Consider the following 27,568-nt stretch of genomic DNA (forward strand, 5'->3'; position numbering starts at 1 on the left):
TTCTTTGTCCTTTATGTCACTTAAGTTGAGCCACAGATGCCTCTCAGTGGCCACCAGGGCTGCCATAGAGCGGCCGATGGATTTAGCCGTCTCCTTGGTGGCCCTGAGAGACAAATCTGTGGCTCTACGCAGTTCAGACACCGTATCAGCACTAATACCCCCGCCATCCTCAGAATCACCCAATAACTCAGCCTGGTAAGCCTGCATTATGGACATTGTATGTAAACACACTGCAGCTTGACCGGCGGCGGCATAAGCTTTATGAACCAGGGAAGATGTAACTTTTACTGGCTTGGATGGAAGTGCAGGAGCCTTCAGAGAAGATGCCGTTGCTGGAGAGAGATAGCTCGCGAGCGTCTCTTCCACCCTCGGCATCTCCCCATAACCATGCTCTTTATAATTGTGAATGGATGAATAGTGTGATGTTTGTGCAGTATACACTCGATATGACACTGGTTTCCCCCACGATCTCGACACCTCAGTGTGGAGATCGGGGAAAAACGGAAGGCTTCTGCACTGAGGCTGTGCACAAGATGGCAGGAAACGTTCGTCGAGCTTGCTTTTCGAACGAGCGCCCTGCCTATCTTCTGGCCACTCAATAGATAATCGCTCGACAGCTCTAGTGATAACATCAAGCAATTCTTCAAACGCATGATACTGAGGTGGCGAATCCTCAGACTCAGCGTCAATACTAACAACGTCCAACTCCTCAGAGCTGGACAATTGCAGTATTGGTGCCTCCATCGGGGGGGAAGAAACCGCAACGCGTGCTTCCACACCCTGATGAGAGGCACTGGATCTATCAGAAGGAGGCTGAGATAAGGCAGAGCCCGTCTCAACATCCACTGATAGATCCATTTGCGAACCCCAGGTCTGTGATTGCCGCCGTGCCTCGGCAGCGGCGGGACCAGAGCCCTGGGGAACGCGATCGGGATCGGATCACGATCGCGGGATCGCGATCGTGAACCGAGCCAAGCGGGATCGGAGCGAACGCAATGGAAGCGCGTCGCAATGCACACAGTCACCACCCTCGAGTGCTGACTGGGCATGCTCCTCACCCAAACAAACAACACAAAGAGTGTGAGTATCACCTCCCGTTAAATAACGCGGGCAGGGATGGACACACACTCTAAACTGCTGATTGCTCGCCATACTGAATATATATATATATATATATGTGATATAGACAGACAACACCAAATATACAGACAGATTTCACACAGAGCGCAACTGAAGACTCAGAAAGCTTTCGTTTTCTGTTTTGGGCCGGCTTTTATAGTTTCCTGGTACGTGACGTCACCCGCCTCTGACGTTCCGCCACACCATTGGACTGATTTTACATGTGCTTCAAGACGTCATCACGCAAAGCGTTCCCATAGCGTCAGTTTTCGACGCAACGGGAGTTCCCTTGAAAGGGAACCAGGGATAACACGGATATTACGTCATTGACAGGCGAGAAGTAAACAGGGACAGGCACTTTTTAAAATAGTGAATCTCTCTGAATTTACAAATTCTTGGAAACATTTAGGATAATGGAACACTGTGCAAGTGGTTTTTGGATATTTTGATACAAAATTCTTATCTCACATCACCCTAAAACATATAGATTGAAATATATGTATTTAAATGGAATGAAGGATATGGATTGTTAGCTTGCTAGTGGCATGATCTTCTTAGGTCTGCATGTCATACTAACAGGTATGGAAACTTGTTTTCAATTTTTATTGCGACTCTTTATCTCACAATTCTGACAATTTTTCTCACAATTGCGAGTTTACATCTCATATAAAGTTGCAATTGCAAGTTATAAAGTCAGAACTGTGTGATGTTAAGTCGCAATTGCGTTATAAAGTCAGAACTGCGTCAAATAAACTCAAAATTGTGAGTTATAAAGTCAGAATTTTGTGATATAAAGTCGCAATTGCGTTTTATAAAGTCAGAGTTTCGAGATATAAACTCACAATTCTGAGGAAAAGTCCGTCTTTTTTTCTTAGAATTGGACTTTATAACACAATTGCGAGTTTATATCACACAATTCTGAGAAAAGATGTCAGAATTGCGAGATATAAACTCGCAATTGCAAGAAAAAAGGTCAGAGTTGCAAGTATATTTCTAGCAATTGTGAGTTTATATCTCGCAATTCTGACTTTATTTCTCGCAATTGGGAGATATAAAGTCAGAATTGCAAGATGTAAACTCGCAATTGAGAGATAAAAAGTCGCAATCTTTTAAAATGTTTTATTCTGTGGCGGAAACAAGCTTCCATACTATGTTTCTACCAGAAAGACTCAGATGGCAGGTGAAAGTTTACATGGCATTTATTCTATAAAGGATTAACAGATGGTAGCGTGCTACAATGATTCATGTCTAGTTGTATAGAAAGGTTATTTGGCGTAGGGCCCGTCCTAGTCCCAATCCTGGGGAAGCAGATTCAGCTGATCCTGTCTGAAGATGAAGACAACCAAGCTGGTGGTGGTGGGGAGGATGGAGGGAAACCTCAGCGTCAACTGCAAATGTAAAAGAGAAAGTTCAGTACTTGTATATCCTCCAAGTGTCAAGCAGTGATTGACCAGACCTAATAGTTATGAATAAATGACGTGGCATATGATTCTTCCTGGTGGAACAAGCTATAATTTCTAACCACAGGTCGAGAGCTGTAGTTCCAACCACACAAGTTTGCAAAGCTGTTTGTGAATGTTTGTTGGAAGTAAGAATCGCTAAACTGATTACAAAGGAGCTTGTGCATTTGGGAAATGCACTCCAGACTGGGATTATGATCTGGATCAGCCAAAAATTAAACCTAAATTAACCTTGCTGAAAGTAAGATTAACTAAACTGAAATTTTAATTAAACTAGTATTAAGATGCACATATAATTAAAACAGAATTCAAAGACAAATTTGGAAAAGCAAAACCATAAAAACCTTGCTTTAGACAGCCTTCTACATTGTCATTTCTCTGTCTTTCATTTTCTCAAGTCAGGAGGGAGAGAGAAATAAACCAAACAGGTAGAAATGAGCAGGTCTGGCCCATTTCTCAGCTGCTACTACAGTCCCAATGTCTTTCACGCATGGGGACCGGCAATGACAGCACAGCAACAGCAGAAGAAGCAACCATAATTAATGTGCTCATGATATGCTATATCTGCCAGTCTTTCAATTCTCAGAGCATGCATGCTTACAGTAAATGGATGAAGTCTCAGGCGGCATTCAGTGGGAGATTATTAGGGACAGTTTTCCACCGGATTCAGGGAGTAGAATCAAGCTATTGACCCTTTAACCAGTCACACTTACAGCAGAACATAGCAAGAGAGTTTTAAAACCAACATGAATGGGGGCGCGCTTCCGGCACCGAATGGAGAAGAACGTGTTTTTTTATAGCTCTCCACAAGTCTGTAATATTGTCTGTTAAAATATATTCTAGCCGCTTAAATATCACAAGTTATTCCTTCTGAACATCCTGAGCAATGCCGACAAAGCATAAGAAACCTGAAAAATCGAATACTGAGGAGCCAGGAGGTACAGATAAAGTTCATGAGTCGTCGCCGGCTAATGCTAATCAAGCTAGCATTGAAGCAACAGTGCCGATAGATAAAATTTCCTCGTCAATTCCCGCCTTTTTATCATTAATTGATAACTAATATAATAATACAGCAAAGTCACTTCATCACATTTATGATTTTGGACATACATCTTTGAATTGATCCTCATAATCAGACATTTGAAGCATTTGATATGAAACTGTACTTTTCACCATTCTCTACTAAAGCTGGGAAAACATTGTATTACACATGGCAGGCACAGCCACACCAAAACTCTGATCATATCACTGGCAGAACTGTATGTCATATTCAATAGCCCCACTCTCCCCAGAGGTTGGTGAACCATTCAAACCATGAGTTATTACTTATGGGTGGTTCTTTTACAGCCATTCTCTTGTGCTCCATGATATTGGTTATGTTGTCACTGTAGTCTGGAATGTACAAACAAAATGATGTACCCAACATTTTACATACCCCTCCTTTCTCAGCAGTTACCATAACACTATCTATTCTGTATAACAGCATCTCTGATTTGTTTCATTTCATCATTAACCATTGTCAAAGCATTCTCAGTGTTGTTTGCTATTGCCAACACAGTATAGCCCACATAAAAAAGAAAATAATAGAACATAAAATAAAACATAAATGAACATAAACCTAAACTTTGTAAAATACTCATTAGCCTTGACTCTACACCAAAATTGTTATAATTGAAACAAGAACTGTCTGATTTTCATAATCCCCTAATAACTTAATACATTTCCCGGTTTGATGTTGTGCAGTGGGATATCAGCTGCTTTTCCATGAGCTGCTTTCACCTAAACATAAATGTTATAGGAGAGAAGACATTTCTTTACATGTTCTCACAACTCAGTTGATGTTGATGGCACTTGTTGTTTAGACCCTCCCATTACCATAAATGAGGTCTTCCAAATAATATCCAAAGCAAACTTTATTTTTTTTCCCAAACAAAAGTTATCATCCCCCCTTTTGATGCATGGTCCAACCCGTGCATCAATTTACCATAGTGGTTGAAGAAATGTTTCGGTAAACAAGGTTTGCCATCAACTCAAACCCAAACACGTCTTTAATACTGCAGCCAGATTTCCTCCAAACAGACTTCTCTGTGTCTTAATCAAAAGACTGCATGCTCTGCAAGGAGTCAGAAAAATCAGGCTTACTTTCAGATAACATGGTACACACAATCTCCATTGTTTCTGTTGCATCAGCTTTTCAGCTGCGTCTGCCCTGCATTTCCTATAAAAATTTAATATTTTTTGTTAGTATGCGCTGCGCATTTACAAATAGAAATTTGATCAAACAAAATAGCATCCAGCAAATTTGATACTAACTCGGCATGAAAAAAAGGTCAACCATCTGACTTCAAAATTGTTCAATGTCCACAGCGCCCCAAAATCATGTGGTACCCTAAACAAATAACGATAGTTTTTAATCGGCACACATTTTCCTGTCATTCATGTCCAGGCTTCAGTTAAAGCCACAAACTCAGCTATTTAAGCAGAATAATTTGAGGGCAACTAAGACTAACACTTCAAATTCAGTGGTCACTGCCTATCTTGCCCAATTCAGGCCTGTTGTTTTGTCTCTGAAGCCAGAGCCAACTACAAACAACACATTCTCACAGTTTTCGAATCTTGTGTCTATCCGGTCAGGTCGTGGTGTACAGACTTAGTCAAGGACAGTCAAACAACAGTGATGTTCCCATCCTCCTCCTTTGTTCACCCACTAGCCTTTCATAAATTTGACAGGGCTCTCTGGATCATTTGTATGGTGACTTAGCCAATTTGTCACTTTTTCTATGCAGTCAAGTCTATTATTTTAAATTATCATTCTGATCACACATAGTTGACTATTTAAATTTAGACTATATATTTCCTCATATTTCTAGACAAGGGATTTTAAGCAATGATGGACTCAATCTTCAACTTCCCAATTCCAATTTACATAAATACTCTTAAACATATTAATCCAGAGAGCCCTGTCAAAGTTATGCTCCCTGTATGCTCCCTGATGTTTCTTTTAACGTCTCCATGTCTATGATTTTCAACTGAAACACTGTGCTTTACTATAAATAGCTTATTATCACTTATGACACAGGCTCAGATAACAGCTTTCAGTTGACATTAAATGAGAGAGAGACTCTGAGGCATTCAGGACTGCTACTCTGTCTTTTCATAAACTTGTAACATTTTCATTCTACTATATTTTAACTCTAGCCCAGCTTAAGACATATTTTACAGAAATGACATGTGTTTTCAAATAAACCTGTATTTATCCATTAAAATTATTATTATAGATCTTTCCTTCAAAATGATTTCCTTAAGACTTTAATCTTTTAACCTTATTTTTATCCCTTGTTCTTTCTAAGACGAAAACTTTAAATTTTAATTTCTTTATATTAAACACTGATCTACTTTCAAACCCACATTAACACCAGACATTTTTGTCACTTTCACACTTTTCTGAGTGGGCATTTATAATTACAGGCTAAATGGCCCCGCTGACCACAATTAAAACACTCTCTGTCATCTGGTGATTCGTATCAGCCTCAACTACAGCAGCAGACACCTTGTCTTTAGTTTGATCATGAGCTTGCAAACGGCTCCAACTTACTTCACACCATTGAAGAAGTGTGTCTCAATCAGGAATGTAAACAGAGCCACTGATAAGCAGTTCTCTTTATTATTTTGACAGTCCACCAGTGGCGGATTCATTGAAAGATAAAATTTCTTCCACACGTTCATCACATCAAGGCTAGATTATTGTAATGCTCTACTGGGTGGTTGCCCTGCACGCTTAATAAACAAACTACAGCTGGTCCAAAACGCAGCAGCTAGAGTTCTTACAAGAACCAGGAAGTATGACCATATTAGCCTGGTTTTATCAACACTGCATTGCCTCCCCATTAAACATCGTCTAAATTTTAAAATATTGCTGATTACTTACAAAGCACTAAATGGTTTAGCTCCCCAGTACTTGAGCGAGCTCTTAACGCATTATAGTCCTTCACGTCTATTGCGATCTCAAAATTCCGGCCAGTTGATAATACTTAGAATATCAAAATCGACTGCTGGCGGTAGATCCTTTTCCTATTTAGCACCAAAACTCTGGAACAGTCTTCCTAACATTGTCCGGGAAGCAGACACACTCTGTCAGTTTAAATCTAGACTATAAACACGTCTTTGACCTAGCATACACATAACACATTATAAACGTCTATATTTCAATGTTAGGCTGCCTAGATTAGATCAGCCGGAACCTGGAACACTCCCCATAAATCCTGATGTACTCGTTACATCATAAGAAGAATGGCGTCTACGCTAATATTAGTCTCTCTGTTTATCCCGAGGTTTACCGCAGTCCAGGCCGTATCCAGATCTGATGAAGGACCTGCGCCTAGACACGACGACAACACAGTCCTGAAGTGTCAACTAGTCTCTCCCCTGTGAAGGCCTCCTTCCCCTCCCTTTACCTCTGTACACATAAAATGTTGTCAAAATAGTTCTGGTTCACATGGCTACGCAGAAGCGATAAATAATTCTTTATTATAATTTTTAAGGCCAGACAAGTAATTTGTTGAGGTCAAGTTGTAAAGAAAGACTACATGCCTGCGCACATATATTCAAACACGCATACCTAGACTGAACACGTAATACACATGTGCACGCCGTCAGCGTTTTCACAGGTTTGCGTTTTTAAAGCTTGCGCAGAGATAGACATTATTATTTTTCATTTTCTTTCAGGGCTTGCATCTTGGAACCTATTTTGGGGTTTGCATTCTCGAGCCGCCAGGCACTGTTTTTGTGTGGGTGAGCAGGCCGAAAAACGTTAAGGGTTTTCTGTTGGAACGGTGTCGTGTAAGTGGCCCGTAAGTTTATAAATAATGATCTTTGCAACAGAAGTGAATCAATCAAAACTAACTTTAACTGGACAATAACTTTATTCTAGAGCTGCTGTAAAGTCAAAACAATCTCTGTTACTTTAATTTCCTATTATCACTGTAAAGCTGCTTTGAAACAAACTATATTGTTAAAAGTGCTATATAAATGAAGGTGACTTGACTTGACTTGACATCCGTAACCTAGATGTTTCCTTTCAAAATGTAACTCTATGCTGCTTCATCGAGTTGACTCTATGGGAACATTAATACCCACTGCACCATACTGAACAAATGTTGTTGAAATTAACCAGCGAGCTAGACTGTAACCAAAGATTGCCATGCAGTGCACCCAGTGAACAAGGGCTAAATAGCCTAAGGTGTGACATCCGCAGCTCAGTACTGCCCATACTTTCTGTTTAACTGACCCGGGGCAGAACTGACTAGATAGACCACAGCCTAATGTGTTTGCCCACAGCTTCCACTAGGGACGGGCGAACTAGAGGACTGCTACCCACATCTAGACCCTCAACCATCAGCTCCAAGGGGAGCAAAGTATTAAGCATCCCGTTCTAAGGAACGGAGGATGCCTCAAGGAGAGAACCATGTTATCTCAACGGCCTGCTCTGCCTAAGGAACATGGGAGAACTGGCGAGAGAGCACAGAGAGTGGAGTGCTACATCAGCTCTACACCCTCATGCTCTCTATCACCGGTTGTCAAAGGGCGTGACTTCCCAATCTCTTTTCAGCTGAGGACCGAAAAACTTTGCCGCTGAGTCTCTAGGGAAGTGCTCTGACTGATAGACAGGTCTCCCAGGGAACTAGTTGATGTAATTCATCCAACTACTACCTCCAGTATAACCAGAGGGGCTTCTGAGAGAGACCCATAGCACTCTCCCTACCACATGGCCCTTATCGGTTGCCCATTCCTAAAGTTGTAGTGAATTGTGGAATGGAGGACAGAGAGTGGGTAGCTAGTCCACTTTTATGCTCTGTCCCGATACTCCTCATGAACTGTTAGGAAATGTACTAACACCAGGTGATAGACTGGAGAGGCGACAAATGCAGGAGTGAGACGCAAAAGCAGAATGGCCATTCTCCATCCCGTACTGCTATGTAGGACCTCGACCGCAGTGGGGGGTATATCGCTTAAATGCCTCTAACTTAACCTTCGCCACCCTAAACTTTTGGACCACCACCTCAACAGCTTTTTTAAGCCACTGGTACATTTACAACTGACAAAAGTTATATTTATTTCTTTAGTGTCACAGTGTCTGGTTGGTGTTCCCTGGTTTTCCCCTAGAGGTCTCTCTTCCCTATTCTGTCATCCTTGCGTCATGAACTACATATCCCATAATACCTACCTGGACTCATTTGATTATTGCACTCAGCTGTTCCCCATTACCTTGTTTGTATCTGTCTATTTATACCCTGTCTGTTTCAGTGTTTGTCATGGAGTCCTTGTTTTATGTCACAGCACTTCTGAAGTTTGCATCTGCCCTGTTCATGTTTGTTTCTTGTGTTTTGGATTGCCTTACCGGATATTTGACCGAAGGACTCCATCAAAATGTCAAGATCCAGCAGCACGGGTTTCCGTATCCTTCCCCCTACTGGGAGGAGAGGAACCCAGCATGGTGGGGTTTCTCGAGCCGGAGAGACGGAACCGCGTTTGAACATTTTTCAGTGTTTCGCGCTGTGGGTCAGTCAGACTGAGGAGGCCATGACAGTCAATTCCCCCGAGTCCCCTTCCATCAGACACGGACAATCATTTGAGGGAACTCGTCTGGCCAGGTTTTCTGGGACCCGTGGAGGTCGTGGGAGGGGAGGTGCTAGATGTGAGCCCCGGCACCACTCTCCACTTCAGTCTCTCTTCGACCCTGGGCTGGTGATGCCCAACCCAGAGCTCCCTTCACCACAGGTTCTGTTCAGCCCAGAGCCTGCTATTCGCCATCAAAGAAGGCGGAGGAGAAGGAGGACTTCCTGCCTCCCCAATGTACCAGAAGCCGTTCCCGAACAGCCCGCTGTCATCCTGGAGGCCGTGCCCGAACAGCCCGCCGAGCCTGTTCACGTCACGCCTGCCGAGCCTGTGTCTTCGGACAAGATGGCTGCCGCCGAGCCTGTTCACGTCACGCCTGCCGAGCCTGTGTCTTCGGACAAGAAGGCCGCCGCCGAGCCTGTTCACGTCACGCCTGCCGAGCCTGTGTCCCCTGACAAGATGGCCGCCGTCGAGCCTGTGTCTGTTCCTGAGCCTGGGCCGGTGGTGTCTGTTCCTGTTCCTGAGCCGGTGGTGTCTGTTCCTGGGCCGGTGGTGTCTGTTCCTGAGCCCTCAGTGACCGCGACACTGGCCATTATGGCCACAGCCATGTGGTGTGTGTGGGCTACGCACACACTTGAGCCGGTGGTGTCTGTTCCAGTGCCTCAGTCGGTGGTGCCAGTTACAGTGCCAGTTCCGGTGGTTCCAGTGCCGGTGGTGCCAGTTCCAGTGCCTGAGCCGGTGGTGCCAGTTCCAGTGCCTGAGCCAGTGGTGCCTGAGCCGGTGGTGCCAGTTCCAGTGCCAGTTCCGGTGGTGCCAGTTCCAGTGCCTGAGCCGGTGGTGCCAGTTCCGGTGGTGCCAGTTCCGGTGGTGCCAGTTCCGGTGGTGCCAGTTCCGGTGGTGCCAGTTCCAGTGCCTGAGCCGGTGGTGCCAGTTCCAGTGCCTGAGCCAGTGGTGCCTGAGCCGGTGGTGCCAGTTCCGGTGGTGCCAGTTCCAGTGCCTGAGCCGGTGGTGCCAGTTCCAGTACCTGAGCCGTGGCCGCCCGAGGGGTCGTCTCCGCCCTGGCCGCCCGAGGGGTCGTCTCCGCCCTGGCCGCCCGAGGGGTCGTCTCCGCCCTGGCCGCCCGAGGGGTCGTCTCCGCCCTGGCCGCCCGAGGGGTCGTCTCCGCCCTGGCCGCCCGAGGGGTCGTCTCCGCCCTGGCCGCCCGAGGGGTCGTCTCCGCCCTGGCCGCTCGAGGTAGAGTCTCCGCCCTGGCCGCTCGAGGTAGAGTCTCCGCCCTGGCCGCTCGAGGTAGAGTCTCCGCCCTGGCCGCTCGAGGTAGAGTCTCCGCCCTGGCCGCCCGAGGGAGAGTCTTTGCCCTGGCCACCTGAGGAAAAGTCTCTGCCCTGGCCGCCCGATGGACTGACGTTTCTGCCCTGGCCGTCTGCACAGCTTGCTTCGCCCTGGCCACCTGAGGAAAAGTTTCTGCCCTGGCCGCCCGATGGACTGATGTTTCTGGCTGGGCCATCTGCACAGCCTGTTTTGCTTTGGCCGCCTGACGGTTCGTCTCCGCCATGGCTGTCCGAGGGGTCGTCTGCTTCGCCCTGGCTGCCGGCTAAGCCATCACCCTCTTTTCCTGTTCCCCTCCATGGACCTGGCCCCCCGTCCCTCCCCCTGATCCTTCGTTGTTTCACCTCCCTCCTGAACTCTTTGTTTTGTTTTTGTTTTTTTTCAGGTCTTGGTGCGTCTGGTAGCCGCTCCGTAGAGGGGGGGTTATGTCACAGTGTCTGGTTGGTGTTCCCTGGTTTTCCCCTAGAGGTCTCTCTTCCCTATTCTGTCATCCTTGCGTCATGAACTACATATCCCATAATACCTACCTGGACTCATTTGATTATTGCACTCAGCTGTTCCCCATTACCTTGTTTGTATCTGTCTATTTATACCCTGTCTGTTTCAGTGTTTGTCATGGAGTCCTTGTTTTATGTCACAGCACTTCTGAAGTTTGCATCTGCCCTGTTCATGTTTGTTTCTTGTGTTTTGGATTGCCTTACCGGATATTTGACCCTTGCCTGGACTAGTTGTGAGTACGGATTACCCAATAAATACTGCTCTTGGAACTTGCCTATTTCCCTGTGTGTGTGTATCGTGACATTTAGGTGTAAAACGTTATTGAAATAGTGCATTTTTAAGGGATGGCAATAGAAAATGTTTGAGCTCGCTTGCTGTAATTGCTCTTATGTTATTGCACCATGCAGATTACTTTTAAATGTATAGCACTAATTATAACAAATTAGAACTGACATGTTGATATTTCAGAATATTTTATGCAGAATGAGTGTCTGCTCAGCATTGAAATATATCCCAAGTGAAGCATCCTGGCTCTCAGCTGTCAAAATGAACATTAACCAGGATTGCGCAAAGCTGCTGTGGTCAGCACCAGGGATGTGTGTTGTGGTGTAAATGATAAATTGGTTGATTTGACACCGTAAGAGATATTACCCCCCTCTGATCTGGGGACAACTAATGTTTATTTAAGCGGTAAAGCAAATGTGCAAAGCATGCATAATGGTGCTGTGCTGTAAATAATGGGCCTCATTACCCGAGGTGTCAGAATCCAACATCTTACATTGTCTCCTAAGCTGTTTAGTATCATGGCTGATCCAACAAATGGTTTGCAGGTCACATGGCACTATTGAATTAATCATGACTACTCTCGTTCTCTAGGACTTTCTCAACAACCTTAAGCTATACATCTCAGAAAGTGGTGCAACCACATTTTACATGGTAAGAAAGATTTTGTGACAGATCTGGAATAGGAAGTGGGATTTCCAAAGCAGGACAAGGTTTGTGGCACTTACATAAAGCTCTGAGATTTGCAGTTGGTAAATTTTTGTGTTGCAAAGGCTCACAGTGCTCTTTATTGTTGTAAGAAATAGTGTCAGCCTGTAGTTTGACAATGTGAGACTAGGAAACAGTGACCATCATTAGCTTGTGAGGAAGATTTTACTTTGTGAAACCACCTGTACAGCCTATACTTATGTTACAATATGCACATAATGCCTGTCAACAAGAATCTGATGACTTGTGCTATTCTTTTTTGCACCACTTTCAGGGAAAGCTGGATGCTTTACGTAGGACTTTTTTTAATGAACCGACCACTTCTACTTGTGAGCAAGCTCAGTCTATACAAACACTTAAAAACTTTACGTTGACCAACCCCATCTTAATTAGTGAAATGATACAGAAATCTAATTCTTCTTCATGCCGGTTGGATCCCGCACCAACAATCCTTCTGAAACACTGAACTTCTGTAATTTCTGCTCCTATCTCACATCTTGTAAATATGTCCCTTCTCTCTGCCTCTGTTCCAGTTTCACTAAAGACGTCTGCGGTTATTCCTATCCTTATAAAACCAAATCTGGACCCAACTGACTATGCTAATTATCGCCCAATCTCCAATCTACCGTATGTCTAAAAAATCATGGAAAAGGTTGTTGCCACTCAATTACAGTCATATCTATCTCTCAACAATAGTTTTGATTTATTTCAGTCTGGTTTTCCTCCTATCTGACTGACAGAAAATACTATATCACCATGCACAACTATAAATCTCCCACTGTCATTCTCAAACAAGGTGTTCCACAGGGATCAGTTCTCGGCCCATTACTATTTATTATCTACATTTTGCCTCTCAGACAAATTATTCGCTGCCATGGTTTTCAATACCACTGTTATGCCGACGATATCCAGATATATACTGCTTGCCGACTGGATTCTATTCACCAGACTACATCACTATCATCATGTATTAATGAATTAAAGACTTGGCTCAACTGCAATTTTCTCAGTTTGAATCTGACTAAAACAGAAATCTTAATTACTGGTCCACCATCTCTATTAAAAAATATAATTAATATCCCAGACTTGACCTTGAAGCTACATCAATTATTCCATCTGCCACTGTCAAAAACTTGGTTATCACTCTTGACCCTTCACTGACCTTCAACGCTTATATTAGTCAACTCTGTAAAGCTGCATTTTTTCAACTCCACCGTATTGCCAAACTGAATCGCTGGTACATGCTTTTATCACATCTCGCCTCGACTACTGTAATGTTCTTTTTTCTGGACTACCAGCACACTCTATCTCACGTTTGCAATATATTAAAAACTCTACCGCAAGATTACTAACTTACACTAAACAATCTGCTCATATCACTCCAATTCTGTTCAAACTCCACTGGCTACCCGTGTCTAAACATTTTTCATAACTCTGTATTACAGTCATAATGTTTCCTTAGGTACCATTAGTTTTTTGCATCTGACCTTTACTTCAACTGGCCACCTTCTATGCTGTCTGTAAATAGTTTTGTTTTTTGTTTCTGTTTGTATTCCAAATGTAATGCGATATGCAACTGCAATCGCTCATTTCTTGGACTGGGCAAATGTCTATTGTCCATTTATGTATGAACCGATTGTTTGTTCTTTACTGTTATTGTGAAGCGTCCTTGAGCTTGGGAAAGGCGCTATATAAATTAAATATATTATTATTATTATTATTATTATGTTGGAAAAAGCCTTGATATCATGTGGCCGTTTTAAATTGAGGAAAATAGCTACTAAACATATTTGCAAATGTTCAGACAGCAGCTAAAGAATACAATTGTCAGTCCAGTTTGGGGTGTTTTTGTGTTTGGTTATGAAAGAAGAGATCAACAACTGCATTCTAGAACTAACTTAACTGACAAAACTGGCTAAACAGTCCTTATAAAGAGGGCCCCTGCAGACCATCAAGGCAGGGTTAGTTGAGGTTGTAAAATGTGGTGTGACTTCCCAAAACCTAATGATATTTATGAAAGGCATAATCCATGGCTAGCTGTGCATTAAACCATTTTATGCATGACTTGGAGGCAGAGAACGACCCAACGCAAAGCACAATATTTAATTTGACCGGAAGGGCTAAATTGACGGTTATTTTCGTCAGTTATGGCTCGTTAGATTTAGCACTCTGCCTGCTTTGAATCAGACACAGAGATATTTCAAAATAGCCATTACAACGCATTAATATAGAACGGCGATTAAATTGACTTGGAACTACTTGTGCATTAAACGGTTTTATTGCACATCTTCCAGCCAATCAGAATCGAGTATTCAGACATACCATGGTATAAAAACAAATAATTAATAATATCCCTCTTTTGGCATTAAAAAACTACTGTCAGGATTTACTAAAGACACGCAGAGATAAATTAGCGCTGAAAAGGCGTGGACAGTAATAGGGCGTGACAGTTTTGCCGTAAATCCACCCAAGATTTGAATTAGAAAATATTCGAAAAGTGGAAATAAAGTGTTTTTTTTCTTTTTTAAATAATGATGACATATTCAAGGTTCATTGACTGTGAATAGCTTTAGATTGTCTGTTTCTCTCTTTCCAAAAATGTATTCTCAGCCTAATGAATTTGTCCTCTGCTGAGGCAGATGTTGAGCTCTCAGCCTACTGTGAAGACAGATGTTGGTTCCCACCCTCTTGAGATGCCACCAACCAAACATCCTGCTCAAAATAACCATCTTCTCCTGTGGAGAAGCACAAAATGCTGTCATGAATGAACTGAAAACTTCAAGACAAAAAAGCAATTTAAACTCATACATTAATTAATGTAAAAGCTCAGTTGCAATCATATCACTGATAAATATGTTTAACTATACCATGTCATCGTAGTTATTGGATTTATTGATTATTGTATTTTGAGAATTTTGAATCAGCAGAAGATTATTTGCCGATTCAGTATGAATCACAGATGAATATTACATTTAGTTCAATATATGAGGCATCATAAACCAAGGGAATGAAGGTCTTTCTTCTGTAACACTTTATTTAGTGTCTTTGTTACACGTTACATGTATTAATGGCTAGGCCTATAAATTATGCATAATTTCATGCAACTAACCCTAAACCAAACCCCAATGCTAACGCTAACTCTATAGTAAGAACATGTAGTTAATTATTATTACACAGTACTTAAATGCATAATTACACTGTAACATGGACAACTTAAAATAAAGTGTAGCCCTTTCTTTCAATATCTTTGCATAATTTTAAACAGATTCCTTTGCCCGTTTTCTAGTACTATCACCTTCTACCAAGCATTAACAATACAAATAATACTAATAATAACGAATACAATTTTTTTTTTTTGATGCATATAATATTGTGGAACAAACACAAAAGTGAGTAGTAAATGATGACAGAATTTTCATTTTGGGGTGAACTATAACTTTTTGTTAAAAATAAGCTGTACAAATCTTTTAAGATGACAAACAAATACTTCAAAATGAAGCACCCATCTCATAAGCCCCATTGAGCTTACACTAGAGCGTACACCTGAGCTCAGCCTACGGTGTTTGTGCATTGAAAGGTGACTTTTAAATGTCTCCTATCTCAGAATGCTAATTATTACCTCAACAGCTTATCAGTTTTCCAGGAGGGTTTATTTAGCTCCTAAATCAAGCATCGATCCACCACAGACCATCTGATCCCAGGAGGGAAATCTTCAGATTCTCTGTGGGGAAGAGATATAGAGATGGAGCATCTGTACCTGTCTGCCTCTTCTCCTTTTTATCTCACTCTCTCTCTGCCCCTGGGCTGTACGCTGTGGTGAAAGTCAATGACTTCCTGGCCTTGCGCTTGCACACATGGCTCTGGGGGCAATCTGTGTTGAAAATGAAATGGTACAAGCTCAGTTTCACGCTGCCCCAGGCTGTATTGTACATTAGGCAGGACTTACATTGGACTCCTGTCTCTCTCTCTGTCAGTAATTAGGCAGGCTTAGACGAGTTGAATGATTTAATTTTCAGTGACGCTGCCAACTGTGTGTCAGCTGCTGATAGCATGTTATCTCTGGCTCTTTGTCCCTGTTCTCTCGCTCACTAGTTCACTCTGTCTCCCTTTATGTGTGTGTGTGCGTGTGTGTGTGGAAGGCAAAGTGGTTTTTTTGACGATATCAGCATAAATTCTTATTTCACAGTGTAAATGCTATTAGTGTTGTCACTTACGGCACGATTCCTGTTTCATGTTCCCCTGTCTTGGATTCTTATGTTGATATGGAGTTTTCTGTTCTCATGGTTCCTGTGCTATTCTTCCTGTGCTTATCCATGATTTCTTAGGTCCTGGTATGTTTCCATAGTAACCCTCATTAATCTCCATAGCTACTAATCACTTTCACCTGTTTCTTGTTGCAGCCCTTGTTACCTTGTGTTTCCCATGTTCTTTGTCTGATGTTGTCCTTTATGAATGTTATGTGTGTGTTTGTTTCAGTTCTGTTTCTGCCCATGTTTGGTATAATACGTTACTGCCTGGATTTACTGTTGTTGTGTTTGTTTAAATAAATATTTCTGCTGCACTTGAATCCAACTATCACGTTTCTGAAAAAGTTGCGTTACACTTATAAATGTAAAGTCACAACAAAGGGGCCCTCAGCAAACTTCCAAGTGTCAAGATGACTTAAAAGTATTTAAATAAATAAATTACTTTTTTTTTCTTTTTTCTCACTCTAAATTAAAATGCTAATAAAATAGACACAATCAAGGTGTGGAATGAATGTAACTATTGCAGTCCTTTAAACTTCTGGAATCACAAAAGGAATCGTGGTTAATTTAATATATCAATACTCACAGTTTCAGTTAATACATTTTTTAAGCTTTGTCATAATTACAGAAGAAATACCAAAAATATCTTAGTGTATATGGTGGGGGAGTGGTTATGAATATTTTTTTGCTTTCGAAACCACTGCATTAGCAAATACATTTCAGTAAGGCATCTGTACTTAGATATTTCCTCAAAACTAACTTCACTTTTTACAATAACTGTGTCAAGGTGATTCTTAGTGGATGCATATATTATTTTTACAGGAATTCGATTTTTTTTCACAGTATACTGACTAAAGGGGGAGGAAGGTTTAAATATGCAATGCAAAACAACTTTGAATCCTCCCAAAAAGATTCCTGCACATACACCCATAAAGGTTTCACTAGGCTCCCCTGCTATGAAATCTCCTCACAATTCGATGAGAAGAATATATTATCGCACACACACACACGTCTGAGTTCAGCATCTAATACCAGAGGCCAAACCATCTGCCAGCCTGATCGCTGGCCTGTGAGACTCGGTTCACTGTTTCCTCATTTCCATTCACCACTCACTACCCAGAGGCCAAAACCTTACACTATTACACTTACAGAATGACAGATTTCACGGCTTTGTCCTTGTCTTAGCAGTGGCCATCTGAAAATAACCTGGCACTTTCTTATCGATGCTCCGTAAATCAAGTGCACTTTATCGCAGTATTCACCTGTCCAAGCACAAGCGAGAGTACACACAAGGCCCAAAGGCGTTAATGTTAGTGTTCTGTGTCTTTGTTGTAGTGCCTGCCATGGACTCGGAAGATGAACCCTTGTTGCTCCAAGGTACCTGGAACCTAAGCGAGTTTGAGGAGCAAGAGGAAGATGAGGAGGAGGAGGGAGAAGAAGGAACAGAACGGGAAAATGGAGAGGAGCAGGTCTGTAAGGGGTTGTGGTGGGCTTTGGGCTGGGTGTATACGCAGCCCTGGGCCAGCGGGCTGGTTCTGGCTGTGGGATTTCTGGTACCCTTCACCCTCTCAGCTTATATGTTCCTTCACTGTGAACCATTAGACATTGACCTTTCCTACAGCGCATTCGAGGTCAGGAGTCATGCCTCTGCAGAACGTTTTGACGCTCTCGCCATTGCCCTGAAAAGTCAGTTGGGGTCTTGGGACAGGCACAGGCGTGATGCCGATGGATTTGACTTTGAAGCCAATGCTCTGAGGGACCTTTTGTTGCTCATGGTAAACAGAAAAGGGAAGGACGTCTCTGCAATGACGAATGTCACAGAACCTGCTGAGACTGAGACAGGGGTACACAATGACACCAGACAGTTTGGAAATGAGAAAAACAACAAGATGAAAGAGGAAAAGACAGACTCAACAAACCCTAAGATAGCAGCACTCAATTCCAGTGATGTTGAAGATCACAGGAAACCAGACTCACCCTTAATGAGGAAGCGAAGATTTTCAGGCTACTCCTACCTCCAGACCCAGGCCCTCTGGAGGATAGAGCTAGTTTTTGTGGCCCAGGGCGACAAGGATAACAACATTTTCACCCCTGAACGCCTTCACACCATACACCACGTGGAGAGACTTCTAATGCAGCACCCTCAGTTTCAACAGTTCTGCTGGAAGCCACTGGAGGCGTTGCGAGACTTGCCCCTGGGACCTTCCTTCTGCTCTCCTCCAAGCTCCCTCCTGTCCTACCTCTTTCCCAGTGAGCGTGCAGGGAAGATCTACTATGATGGAATGGGACCTGATCTAGCTGATATACACGGTGAGTCGTTTGGGGGAGGCAAACTATCCCACTCTCTACTAATGATTCAGTAATTCTCAGTAAATTAAATTTTAATAGAGAAAGAGTGTAAAATGAAGCTCATTTGTAGCAAATAAGCTCAGCTAAACTCTCTAAAACAGAAGTATGTTTTATTTGATTAACTGTTCTCATGGTCTCCAAGTTGGCCATTAGCTGGTTCTAGTTTGTTTAGATCCTGTTCCTGGAGAGTTCAGATCCAACCCTGATCCAACACACCTGTCTGTATATCAAGCTCCTGAAGATCTTAATTAGCTGCTTCAGGTGTGTTGGATCAGGGTTGGAGCTGAATCTCCAGGAACAGGATTGGGCACCCCTGATTTAGATGGTTGACCAGTTGGTGAAGATCAGGCTGAGGTGATATACCATCTTGGACCGGCAAAATATACATGGGATGGCCTGGTTTTCCAATTGGATTTGCCCTGGTTAACAGATATCAGGGGTGTCCAATCCTGCTCCTGGAGGGCCAGTGTGAGTTTCTAGTGATCCTCAAAATCTTGATTAGCTAGTTTAGGTGCGTTTAATTAGAGTTGGAGTTAAACTTTGCAGATAAATGTCCAGGAGAAGAACTCCCCTGACAAATATTGTAAAAAGTAACAACAAATAGTGGTTGTATGATATTCAAGGCCTCTTTCACAATCATTCCAACCAGTAACTGAAATGTTTTTCATAAAACTCCCTGATTGTAGTATCCTCTATTCTCAGGTGCCCTGAGCTTGGCGATCACCCATCCACAGTTTTATTGGTATGTGGATGAGACTCTCTCACCAGACAAGCTTCAGTCCTCTCTTCTTCGCAGTGAGATCCATTTTGGAGCTCCTCTTCAATCTTTTTACTCTCTTCAAGACAGACCTTTAGAACAGAGACGTCTCTTCAGAGAATTTGTGGTGCAGTATGCAAACATCCTTTCACAACAATCCACCAGGTGGGTGTTGAGATTGCAGTTGGTGTTGGTATTAGTTACGTAAACAAGAAAGCTTTTTGTTTATTTGTCTGGTCTAATACCATGTATGGTTAAATGCAAATTCAATTCAACAAGCATGCAAACCAGAGGATTCATCAGAAGATTCATGATGGCTTGTTGGGCATTAAATATGGTCATTGGAAACGTGCAGAATTAACTTTATAAATCCAAGTTAGCAGAAGCCTTGTTTCCCTGTGTTCTCCCTGAGCTTATCTTTTTTTAAATGATATTAATAGCCTCATCTGCATATAATTTCCATATGCATATGGCCATTGAGACATTTCCAAACTTCCTTAAATATATAATTACCAAAGAAGCAAGTCATTTAGAGACGTGTATATCTTGAGTTTAATTTCTCACGCCACAGGGATTTTACTTGTTTAAAGCATAAACCAAACATACAGTTTGCAGTTTTGATTCTCTTTTGATAATTTTTCTGCATAATGTTGTTTATTAAATACATTTCTGTAATTCCAAACACACACACACAAAAAAGAGCCCTCCCTGCCATAGGAAATGTCTTCCAAAAGCAATCAATATATGAAGAGTTCAGATGCAAAAGCCTCTAAATGCCATCTGAAATTTTCTTATAGAATGATCATTTTTATCAAGCTTGTGTATTTAAGTTCAGTAATTTCACTTAAATGACAATTAATAGGTAATCTGCATTGCCATTTAAGTGAAATTATTGAATTTAAATATACAAGCTTGATAAAAATGATCATTCTATAAGAACATTTCAGATGGCATTTAGAGGCTTTTGCATCTGAACTCTTCATATATATATGCTCAACTCCATACATAAGTAGGGCATTTTTATTATAAAAGTAATATACTGTATTAAATGAAAATGTAAGTGTGCATGAAAATTGCTATATTGCAGAATTTGCAGAAATTACAAATTTTACGTCCATAAAACTGAGCCATCAACTTACAAAGACGATCTCAGTGGCACGATGGTGATGAATCACGGCTCAGTCCTCCCGCTCTTCTGTGTGGCAGCTGGAAAGACTGTTCACTTTACTAATGCAAAACTAATGAGTTATATATAAATGATTAAACACAAAATGGGAGTCTATTAAGCCACTAAGTATTCCTTAGTGTCAAAGACAGAAGTCAGTTAGTCAGCCGTTTCGATTTTGGTTGTAGTAATTTTTGGAAGGATGATCACCAAACAACGCCAGTTATGAATCTAAGACAATGACCCAAAGCTTTATTACATCTGCAAAACAACGCTATTATACTCACTGCTGTCAAGTGAATGTATGCAGATGCTCTTCAAATGACAATCATTACTGCTGGGATGACAATGGTAGGAACTAAGCCTAGAAATGAGCCAATGGCCAGACACAAAATAGACATTCATTGTATCTCTGATACAGTAATAACTCCTTTAAGAGCCCCTCGATGTAATTAAGATTATCTTTTTCCATCTGCTAATGTTCCCCATTTTCTCTCTCATCCCCCTCATCTGGTCCTTCTCTTGTTACATATTGTCTGATGTCAAACATAACCCATTCTCATCTTGACTACCCTCCCCTCTCATCCAATTTTCTGTTTTTTTATTCTCTCTCTAGTAAAGTGAAGGTGTTGTACGGGGGTACAGAGTTATTTGATGATGAGGTGCGGAAGACCTTCCACAGTGACATGTTGCTGGCTCTGTTCAGTGGAGGATGCATTACTGTCCTTGTGTATGTTCTAACCTCATTTTCTGGTAAGACACTCAACAAGCATTCTAATCAAATAAACCTAAAAATACCATGCATTACAGGGGTTTTAGCCCACTTAAGGTCGTTGTTGTTCAGTCAGCACAGATTAGAGATGCCTATGATCATTATATAGTTGCTTTTACAATCCAATACACAGTTTTATCGAGTAATTAATTAATTAATTCACAGTTAGTTAACAGTTAACAGTAAGCTGCTTTCAGTTATAAACTGTACAAAAACAGTATGTAATGCTGCTTGATGTTGCAAACTGGCATTTCTTGTTTTTATTTTAATTTATTATTGTAATCAAAAACACACACTCTTTTGTAGTGCAAATAGTTTTACTGTTTACAGCACTTTGTTATTAATCTAGTTATTTAGTGCTAATGAATCATACACACATTCATACTATATAGAATGTATTTTTTTAACGGCCGCAAAATAAGCAGCTTTTTCACTTGACATACCTACTCAGAGAGTGTGCGATTTCAGATGCAGCCTCTGTTTGTGAGTGAGTCATTGAATTATTCACCTAACAATTCATACAAGCAGACTGATCAATTCAGCAAGGAAACACCACTTTGGGCCCTATTTTAACGATCTGAAACGCAAGTATCAAACGCGAAACGTAAGTAACTTTGTGGGTGGATCTCTGGAAATCTAAAATGGGTTGGTCTGAAGTAGCTTCATTATTTATAGGTGTGGTTTGGGCGTAACGTGAAATAAACCAATCAGAGTGTCATCTCACCTTCCCTTTAAGAGCAGGCGTGCTTGTTCCATGGCGGCTTGCTATTATAACGGCGGATTTGCCAGGCGCGCGCCAGGAGCGGTTCACAGCCGAGGAGACCGACGTTCTCGTCAGGGCCGTAAAACGGTGGGAGAAACACACCCAAATTAGCTTTGGTTAAACAGGCGTATAATAATTCGGGTAAATGTGTAAGCTAGATTTATGCCTATTTTTTCACATCTTCATGGACACAACAATGTTTTCCTTCGTGTGTTCATATTTTTCCTTGTAACAATGTATGATTTGCAAAAATGAAAACTTCTGCTTCTGTGTAGATGAGAGAATCAAAGTGCATGCGCGTTGTGCACACGCTACATTGATTATGGCCAAGCATGCGCCCTTAAAATATATGAATAACATGCGCAATGCGCCACTGACTTTAGACTAGGTTTTTCCTGGTCAGTTGGGGATGGAGAAACCCACCCAAATAAGCTTCAGTTAAACAGGCGTATAATCATTTTGGTAAATGTGTAAGCTAGATTTATGCCTATTTTTTCACATCTTCATGGACACCACAATGATTTCCCTCATGTGGAATATTTTTCCTTGTAATTATGTATGGTTTGCAGGGAACTTTTGTGCCGGAACACGCCTCCTCTTTTCGCTGAACCGCCCCCAGGAGCGCAAGTTCATTCCCTAATTTACAGACGTGCGTCTGTGGAGGGAAAAGTCCGCTGTGCGTCGGGTGCAAAATAGGAATGATACATGCGTCGGTGTACAAAGTCAATTGCGCTGAGTGAAAGATAGGGCCCTATGTGTTGCTCTGAGAGAAACTGTTGGTTCTGCTTTTGACATCTGTGGGGCTATTGTCCTTGGCAGAGCAAACAGACAAAGTACAGTATCTGGCGATATTGTGTCTAAAATCAATGTAAGTTACACAACCTCATATATATTGAACAGTTTAAAACTATAAATGTTGTGTCACTGTGTCACTCTCACAGTTGTGCTGTTTGGTTTGAATAATGCGTCATGACTTGGAACTGCTCGTTATTGAATTCTTAAAAACAAAATTGAGATATGTACAGTACATCATTTTAAGTTGTGTTTTATAAAAAACACATGATCAATAACATATTTATAACTTAACATTAATTTAAATTAGTACATGCTGTAAAAATTGTTAATTGTTAGTTCATGGTGACAAATGTATTAATCATGTTAACAAATTGAGTCTTATTGTAAAGTGCGAATTAATCTAGACAGTGTTTCAGTCTTGCTAAAATATTGTTAAAGATATGATGCAAGCCTTGATTTAGCCTTGTTTTTATGACTTGTTGTTTTGTCGGATTTGCCATCTATAAATGGCCTCAGTATGCTTTGTGTCAACATTTGTGTCTACAGATAAGCTGCAAACGATTTCTGAAATGAAATCTGACTGATGCCTTGAACCTACACAGACTACCCACACATTTTGCAGTACGACTAAATAAGCAGTAAACATGTATTTCGGCTATGAGTCTATTAAAAGCACAAGAGGATGCAGACTTGAAGGTGTACTATCTGTGACTTTAGTTGTTGGGCAATTAATCAAGTAAATCTTATTGATTTGGCCGTCTCACAGCTCCACAGCTGGTTTTCTCGGTATATTCAGGTCGTTATACTATTTTTGTCAGGACATTCCTAAAATGAGGCTTATTTTCTCACAGCTGCTGCACCAACAACCGTCTGGATAATGGAAAAGGGAACACCACTTTTCCATTTGACATTTTTATAAAAACCTTAATGACGCTTTTTCACGTTATGTAACTTGACCTTTGTGCTTTATCTGTATATCATATAACCTTCCCTAAATGTGTCTGCTGCACTTGCAATGCGCTACCTTGTTTGAGAAACAATAGAGAGCTCTCGAACGCTGTCGTTCCACTCAGCTTGCACATCAGTTTGTGACTGTTTGTTGCAAAACCTTTAGCACTCTCTGTACGCCACAGCACTTTCAGTTAATTCAGGGATAAAAGCTTGAAACCACAGAAAACATCTCCTAGTGCGAAAAAGCATGTGGGCCAAAAATATCTTGGCAGTTTTGCGATTGCTAATGGTAAATTCAAAACTTTGGTTTGTAAGAGTGTCAGATATTTTGAATTTGACATTAAGGTGTTGGTGAGTACAAACAGACCTGTCAAGAGGTGCTTGTGTTGGAGAAATTAGCTTGAAGTATTGATGCTAAGTACAGTACAAAGCTATTGTTGCTACTGTTGCTACATTGCTGTTTTTTACAGCAGTTTATTGTGCATGCACCCCTTCATTTTACTGAAACGCCTGATTTGGATAATTGATTTAAATAAATAAACTGATCCAAAAGAAAAGGTTTGCTGATTATTTTGAGTCGGTGCAGCATTTGTAGCAAGATTTTGCAGTAGCTAAACAAAATTTAGTAAAATGTGCTGTTCATTACTTTTTTTGTTTTTGAATTACACCATTGAAATGGTTGGTGTCGGGGTAAGATTTTTTGTCACACAATTTTTCCCCCTCATGTTGTTCCAATAAGACTTTCGTTCATCAAAACACAAATGAAAATATTTTACTGATATCTGAGCGATTTCTGTCCCTCCACTGACAGTTCACGCAACTACCACTTTGACGCTTCAAAAAAGTTCATAAAGAGATTTTTAAAAACGAATCAATATGAATTGAGTGGTTTAGTCCAAATTGTCACTTTATATGATGAACAGATTTAATTTAGGCTTTTATTCAAATATAAACATTCATCAACTCACACATTAGTTATGGTAAACGGAGGCTCAAGCATGTTCGCTTGACGTGAAAGAACCAATGAGGTTCATTCTCGTGTTATCTTCATTTGTGTTCCGAAGATGAAATAAAGTCTTACGGGTTTGGAAAAACATGAGTAATTATTGACAATTTTTTTCATTTTTGGGTGGGAACTATCCCTTAAATACTTTCATTCAGGAAGGAAACATTAAATTGATCTAATCAAATATCTGTTTTAAATAAATGCTCTTCTCTTTCCACATAAACAGCATTTATCTGTTCATCAAAGAATCCTGAAAAAAATGTATCTCGGTTTCCACAAAAACTGCTGCACAACTGTTTTCAACATTGATAATAATCAGAAATATTTCTTGAGCAGCAAATCATCATATTAGAATGATTTCTGAAGGATCATGTGACACTGAAGACTGGAGTAATGATGCTGAAAATTCAGCTTTGATCACATGAATTTTTTTATTTTTATATATTTTTATATATATATATATATATATATATTAAAATAGTTATTTTAAATTGTAATAATATTTCACAATATTGGCACTTTACTGTATTTTAGATCAAATAAATCCATCCAGAGAAAACATAAAAAAATCTTACTGATTGCAAACTTTGGAATGGTAGTGCATATAACTTAAGTGTTTACATTTATTTTAATATACTTTTGGTGTAGGCGGTGGCTATTTAAGGTGTATCAATTTAGATTTTTCTACTTTCTAGTTTTATTAATCGTATTGTGTAAATGTATAAGTAATAAATGCTGTAGTAAATAGGCTACTCTTTAAAAAAATGCGCTTGTAAATAGGTAATTTTGGCAGTAGCTTGTAGTGTATAGTTAACAAAAGATCACTGTGCTTGAACACTAAAAGTCTCAAGTGCTTTGATTTGGCATTATGCGTCATATCCATTTTGTTTCTCCTCAGTGTTTCTGACGTTCTTTGGCTTGGCCAGTATTGGTCTGAGCTGTCTCGTGGCGCTCTTCTTGTATCATGTGGCGTTTGGAGTGAAATACCTCGGCATTCTCAACGGAGTGGCAGCCTTCGTCATCATCGGCATCGGTGAGAATAATAAAAACCCATGAGCTTTCCACATTATAAATAAACAGGTTCTTTGGTCTTACCGTCTTCCTCTGTCTTTCCTTCTAGGTGTGGATGATGTGTTTGTGTTCATAAGTACCTTCAGACAGTCAGCCCACCTGACTTGTTCAATGCAGCGTATGATCTACACAGTAAAGACAGCCGGCAGAGCGACGTTCCTCACGTCCTTCACGACGGCAGCAGCGTATGCTGCAAACACCTTCTCACAGGTGCAGTCAGCGGAGCAGGATAAACACGGCCAGAAAATCAATTGTCGAAACAAAGATGTGCTAACATATAGACCATTAAGACCACATTTACACTTTCGTAGTTCACATACAATGCTAGTCAAGGTTTCCTGCACCCAAAACAGTTGCATTTTAGTTTTCCCAAACCATTTCCAAACCAAAAAGCTGTTTTTGCTGCTATACCTTTAAAATCTCTTTGTTATGATTGGCTAACCTCAACGTACTAACGTAATTCATGCTTATCAGAGTTGGTTGCTTACAGGCCCCCTGAAATCAAAATGTTTGTTTTTTAGATTTTGGTATGAATATGTTAGCCTTAAGGTTATGAATAAGCTGGTGTGTTCCAAATCAATGACAAAATTCGCAAAACTTACAGTCTCTCACTTCCGCTAAGATGGATCATGGATTTTTATGACATCACCGCGGACTTCAGCTTCTCATCACATCTTCTGTCCAATCAAATGCTCTCTAGAATGTAAAACGTCCCGTTCCCTTTGCTATAAACACCACATGGCCAAAGCGACCGTTGATGTACGTCACTGAGCAACATGGGTCGGAGATGTGTGTTCGGTTGCTCAAACGTTTTATTCCATTTTCCAACCGTACGTTGGTTAAGAATGAAATGGCTAGAATTTTTTCACACCTCTATTATTGAATCCGACATTTCATCAGCGCTCGGATTCGCTTCCATGGTGCTGTCAAGTACGACTTGCAGTCTGTGAGGTAAACTGAACACTATTGGCTATTTGTAAGGGGTCACAAACCTGTGACCCTTACATTCTGTATTAAGGGCTTTTTTCTGCCATCAAAACAAGTTTAAGCTTTAAGTGGTGTGATTAAATGAGCCAAAGTTCTGAGTGAACTTGCGGATTCCTACATGACCTCCTACTTTGAAGCTCAGGATCTAACATCAATCAAAAAATAAACACAACTGATGTAATAAGCAGAAAGAACATGTAGAGCCGAAAGTCAACCCTTTCTTTATTTTTAAAGAGATATTTTTATTCACAGTAGCTTTTGTACCCAGGGGGCTTTTATGTTTCTGTCACCATCTCATGTTTATTCAGTAGCGTATTGACGTAATGAGAATCCCGCCGGTTAAATTATTTTAAAACATGCAAAGGGAAAAAAATTCTGCCAACACCTGACGTGTGACCTTTATCTGTTTTGCATGCGACATTAGATCCCAGCGGTTCATGACTTCGGTCTGTTCATGTCTCTCATTGTGAGCTGCTGCTGGCTTTGGGTGTCCATTCTCATGCCTGCTGCCCTTTGCATCTGGACCCAGTGTGGAGCTACCAATGGCAACCTCTGTCCCAAATGGTAGAGTTTTTATGTCTTTCCAAATGTCTTTTCGAGAAATGTACATGTTCTTTTCTTTAAATTTTACATCTTTTATCACATAAATCATTCATTAAAGGTGCAATTGCTTGACTAAAGAAGATTTTAAGAAATG

General features: G+C 41.1%; 2 protein-coding genes across 4 annotated transcripts in view; both read left to right on the forward strand.

The window, feature by feature from the left end:
• The window catches only part of disp3 (dispatched RND transporter family member 3), a 73,631-nt gene that overhangs the window by 17,427 nt on the left and 28,636 nt on the right, over positions 1 to 27,568 (forward strand). Inside the window, exons 2-7 of the mRNA XM_082188676.1 lie at positions 17,591 to 18,565; positions 19,307 to 19,526; positions 21,143 to 21,279; positions 25,712 to 25,846; positions 25,934 to 26,094; positions 27,296 to 27,435. Of these exons, the coding sequence (XP_082044802.1) occupies positions 17,599 to 18,565; positions 19,307 to 19,526; positions 21,143 to 21,279; positions 25,712 to 25,846; positions 25,934 to 26,094; positions 27,296 to 27,435 (1,760 nt within the window). The 5' untranslated portion in view covers positions 17,591 to 17,598. The remainder of the gene's footprint in view (positions 1 to 17,590; positions 18,566 to 19,306; positions 19,527 to 21,142; positions 21,280 to 25,711; positions 25,847 to 25,933; positions 26,095 to 27,295; positions 27,436 to 27,568) is intronic.
• LOC309513215 (uncharacterized protein) lies at positions 8,991 to 11,315 on the forward strand. 3 transcript variants are annotated; one of them, XM_082188959.1, is made up of 2 exons: positions 8,991 to 10,160; positions 10,224 to 11,315. In XM_082188959.1, exons 1-2 carry the CDS (start codon positions 9,006 to 9,008, stop codon positions 11,022 to 11,024), a joined length of 1,956 nt encoding a protein of 651 aa, XP_082045085.1. In that variant the 5' UTR covers positions 8,991 to 9,005; the 3' UTR covers positions 11,025 to 11,315. The 3 variants fall into 3 exon arrangements, with proteins under 3 accessions (XP_082045085.1, XP_082045084.1, XP_082045086.1); XM_082188958.1 differs by having other exon boundaries at positions 8,991 to 9,977; positions 10,026 to 11,315; XM_082188960.1 differs by having other exon boundaries at positions 8,991 to 9,767; positions 9,972 to 11,315.

This window comes from Leuciscus leuciscus, assembly GCF_965113295.1.
Source record: "Leuciscus leuciscus genome assembly, chromosome: 13".
Taxonomy (NCBI): Eukaryota; Metazoa; Chordata; class Actinopteri; order Cypriniformes; family Leuciscidae; genus Leuciscus; species Leuciscus leuciscus.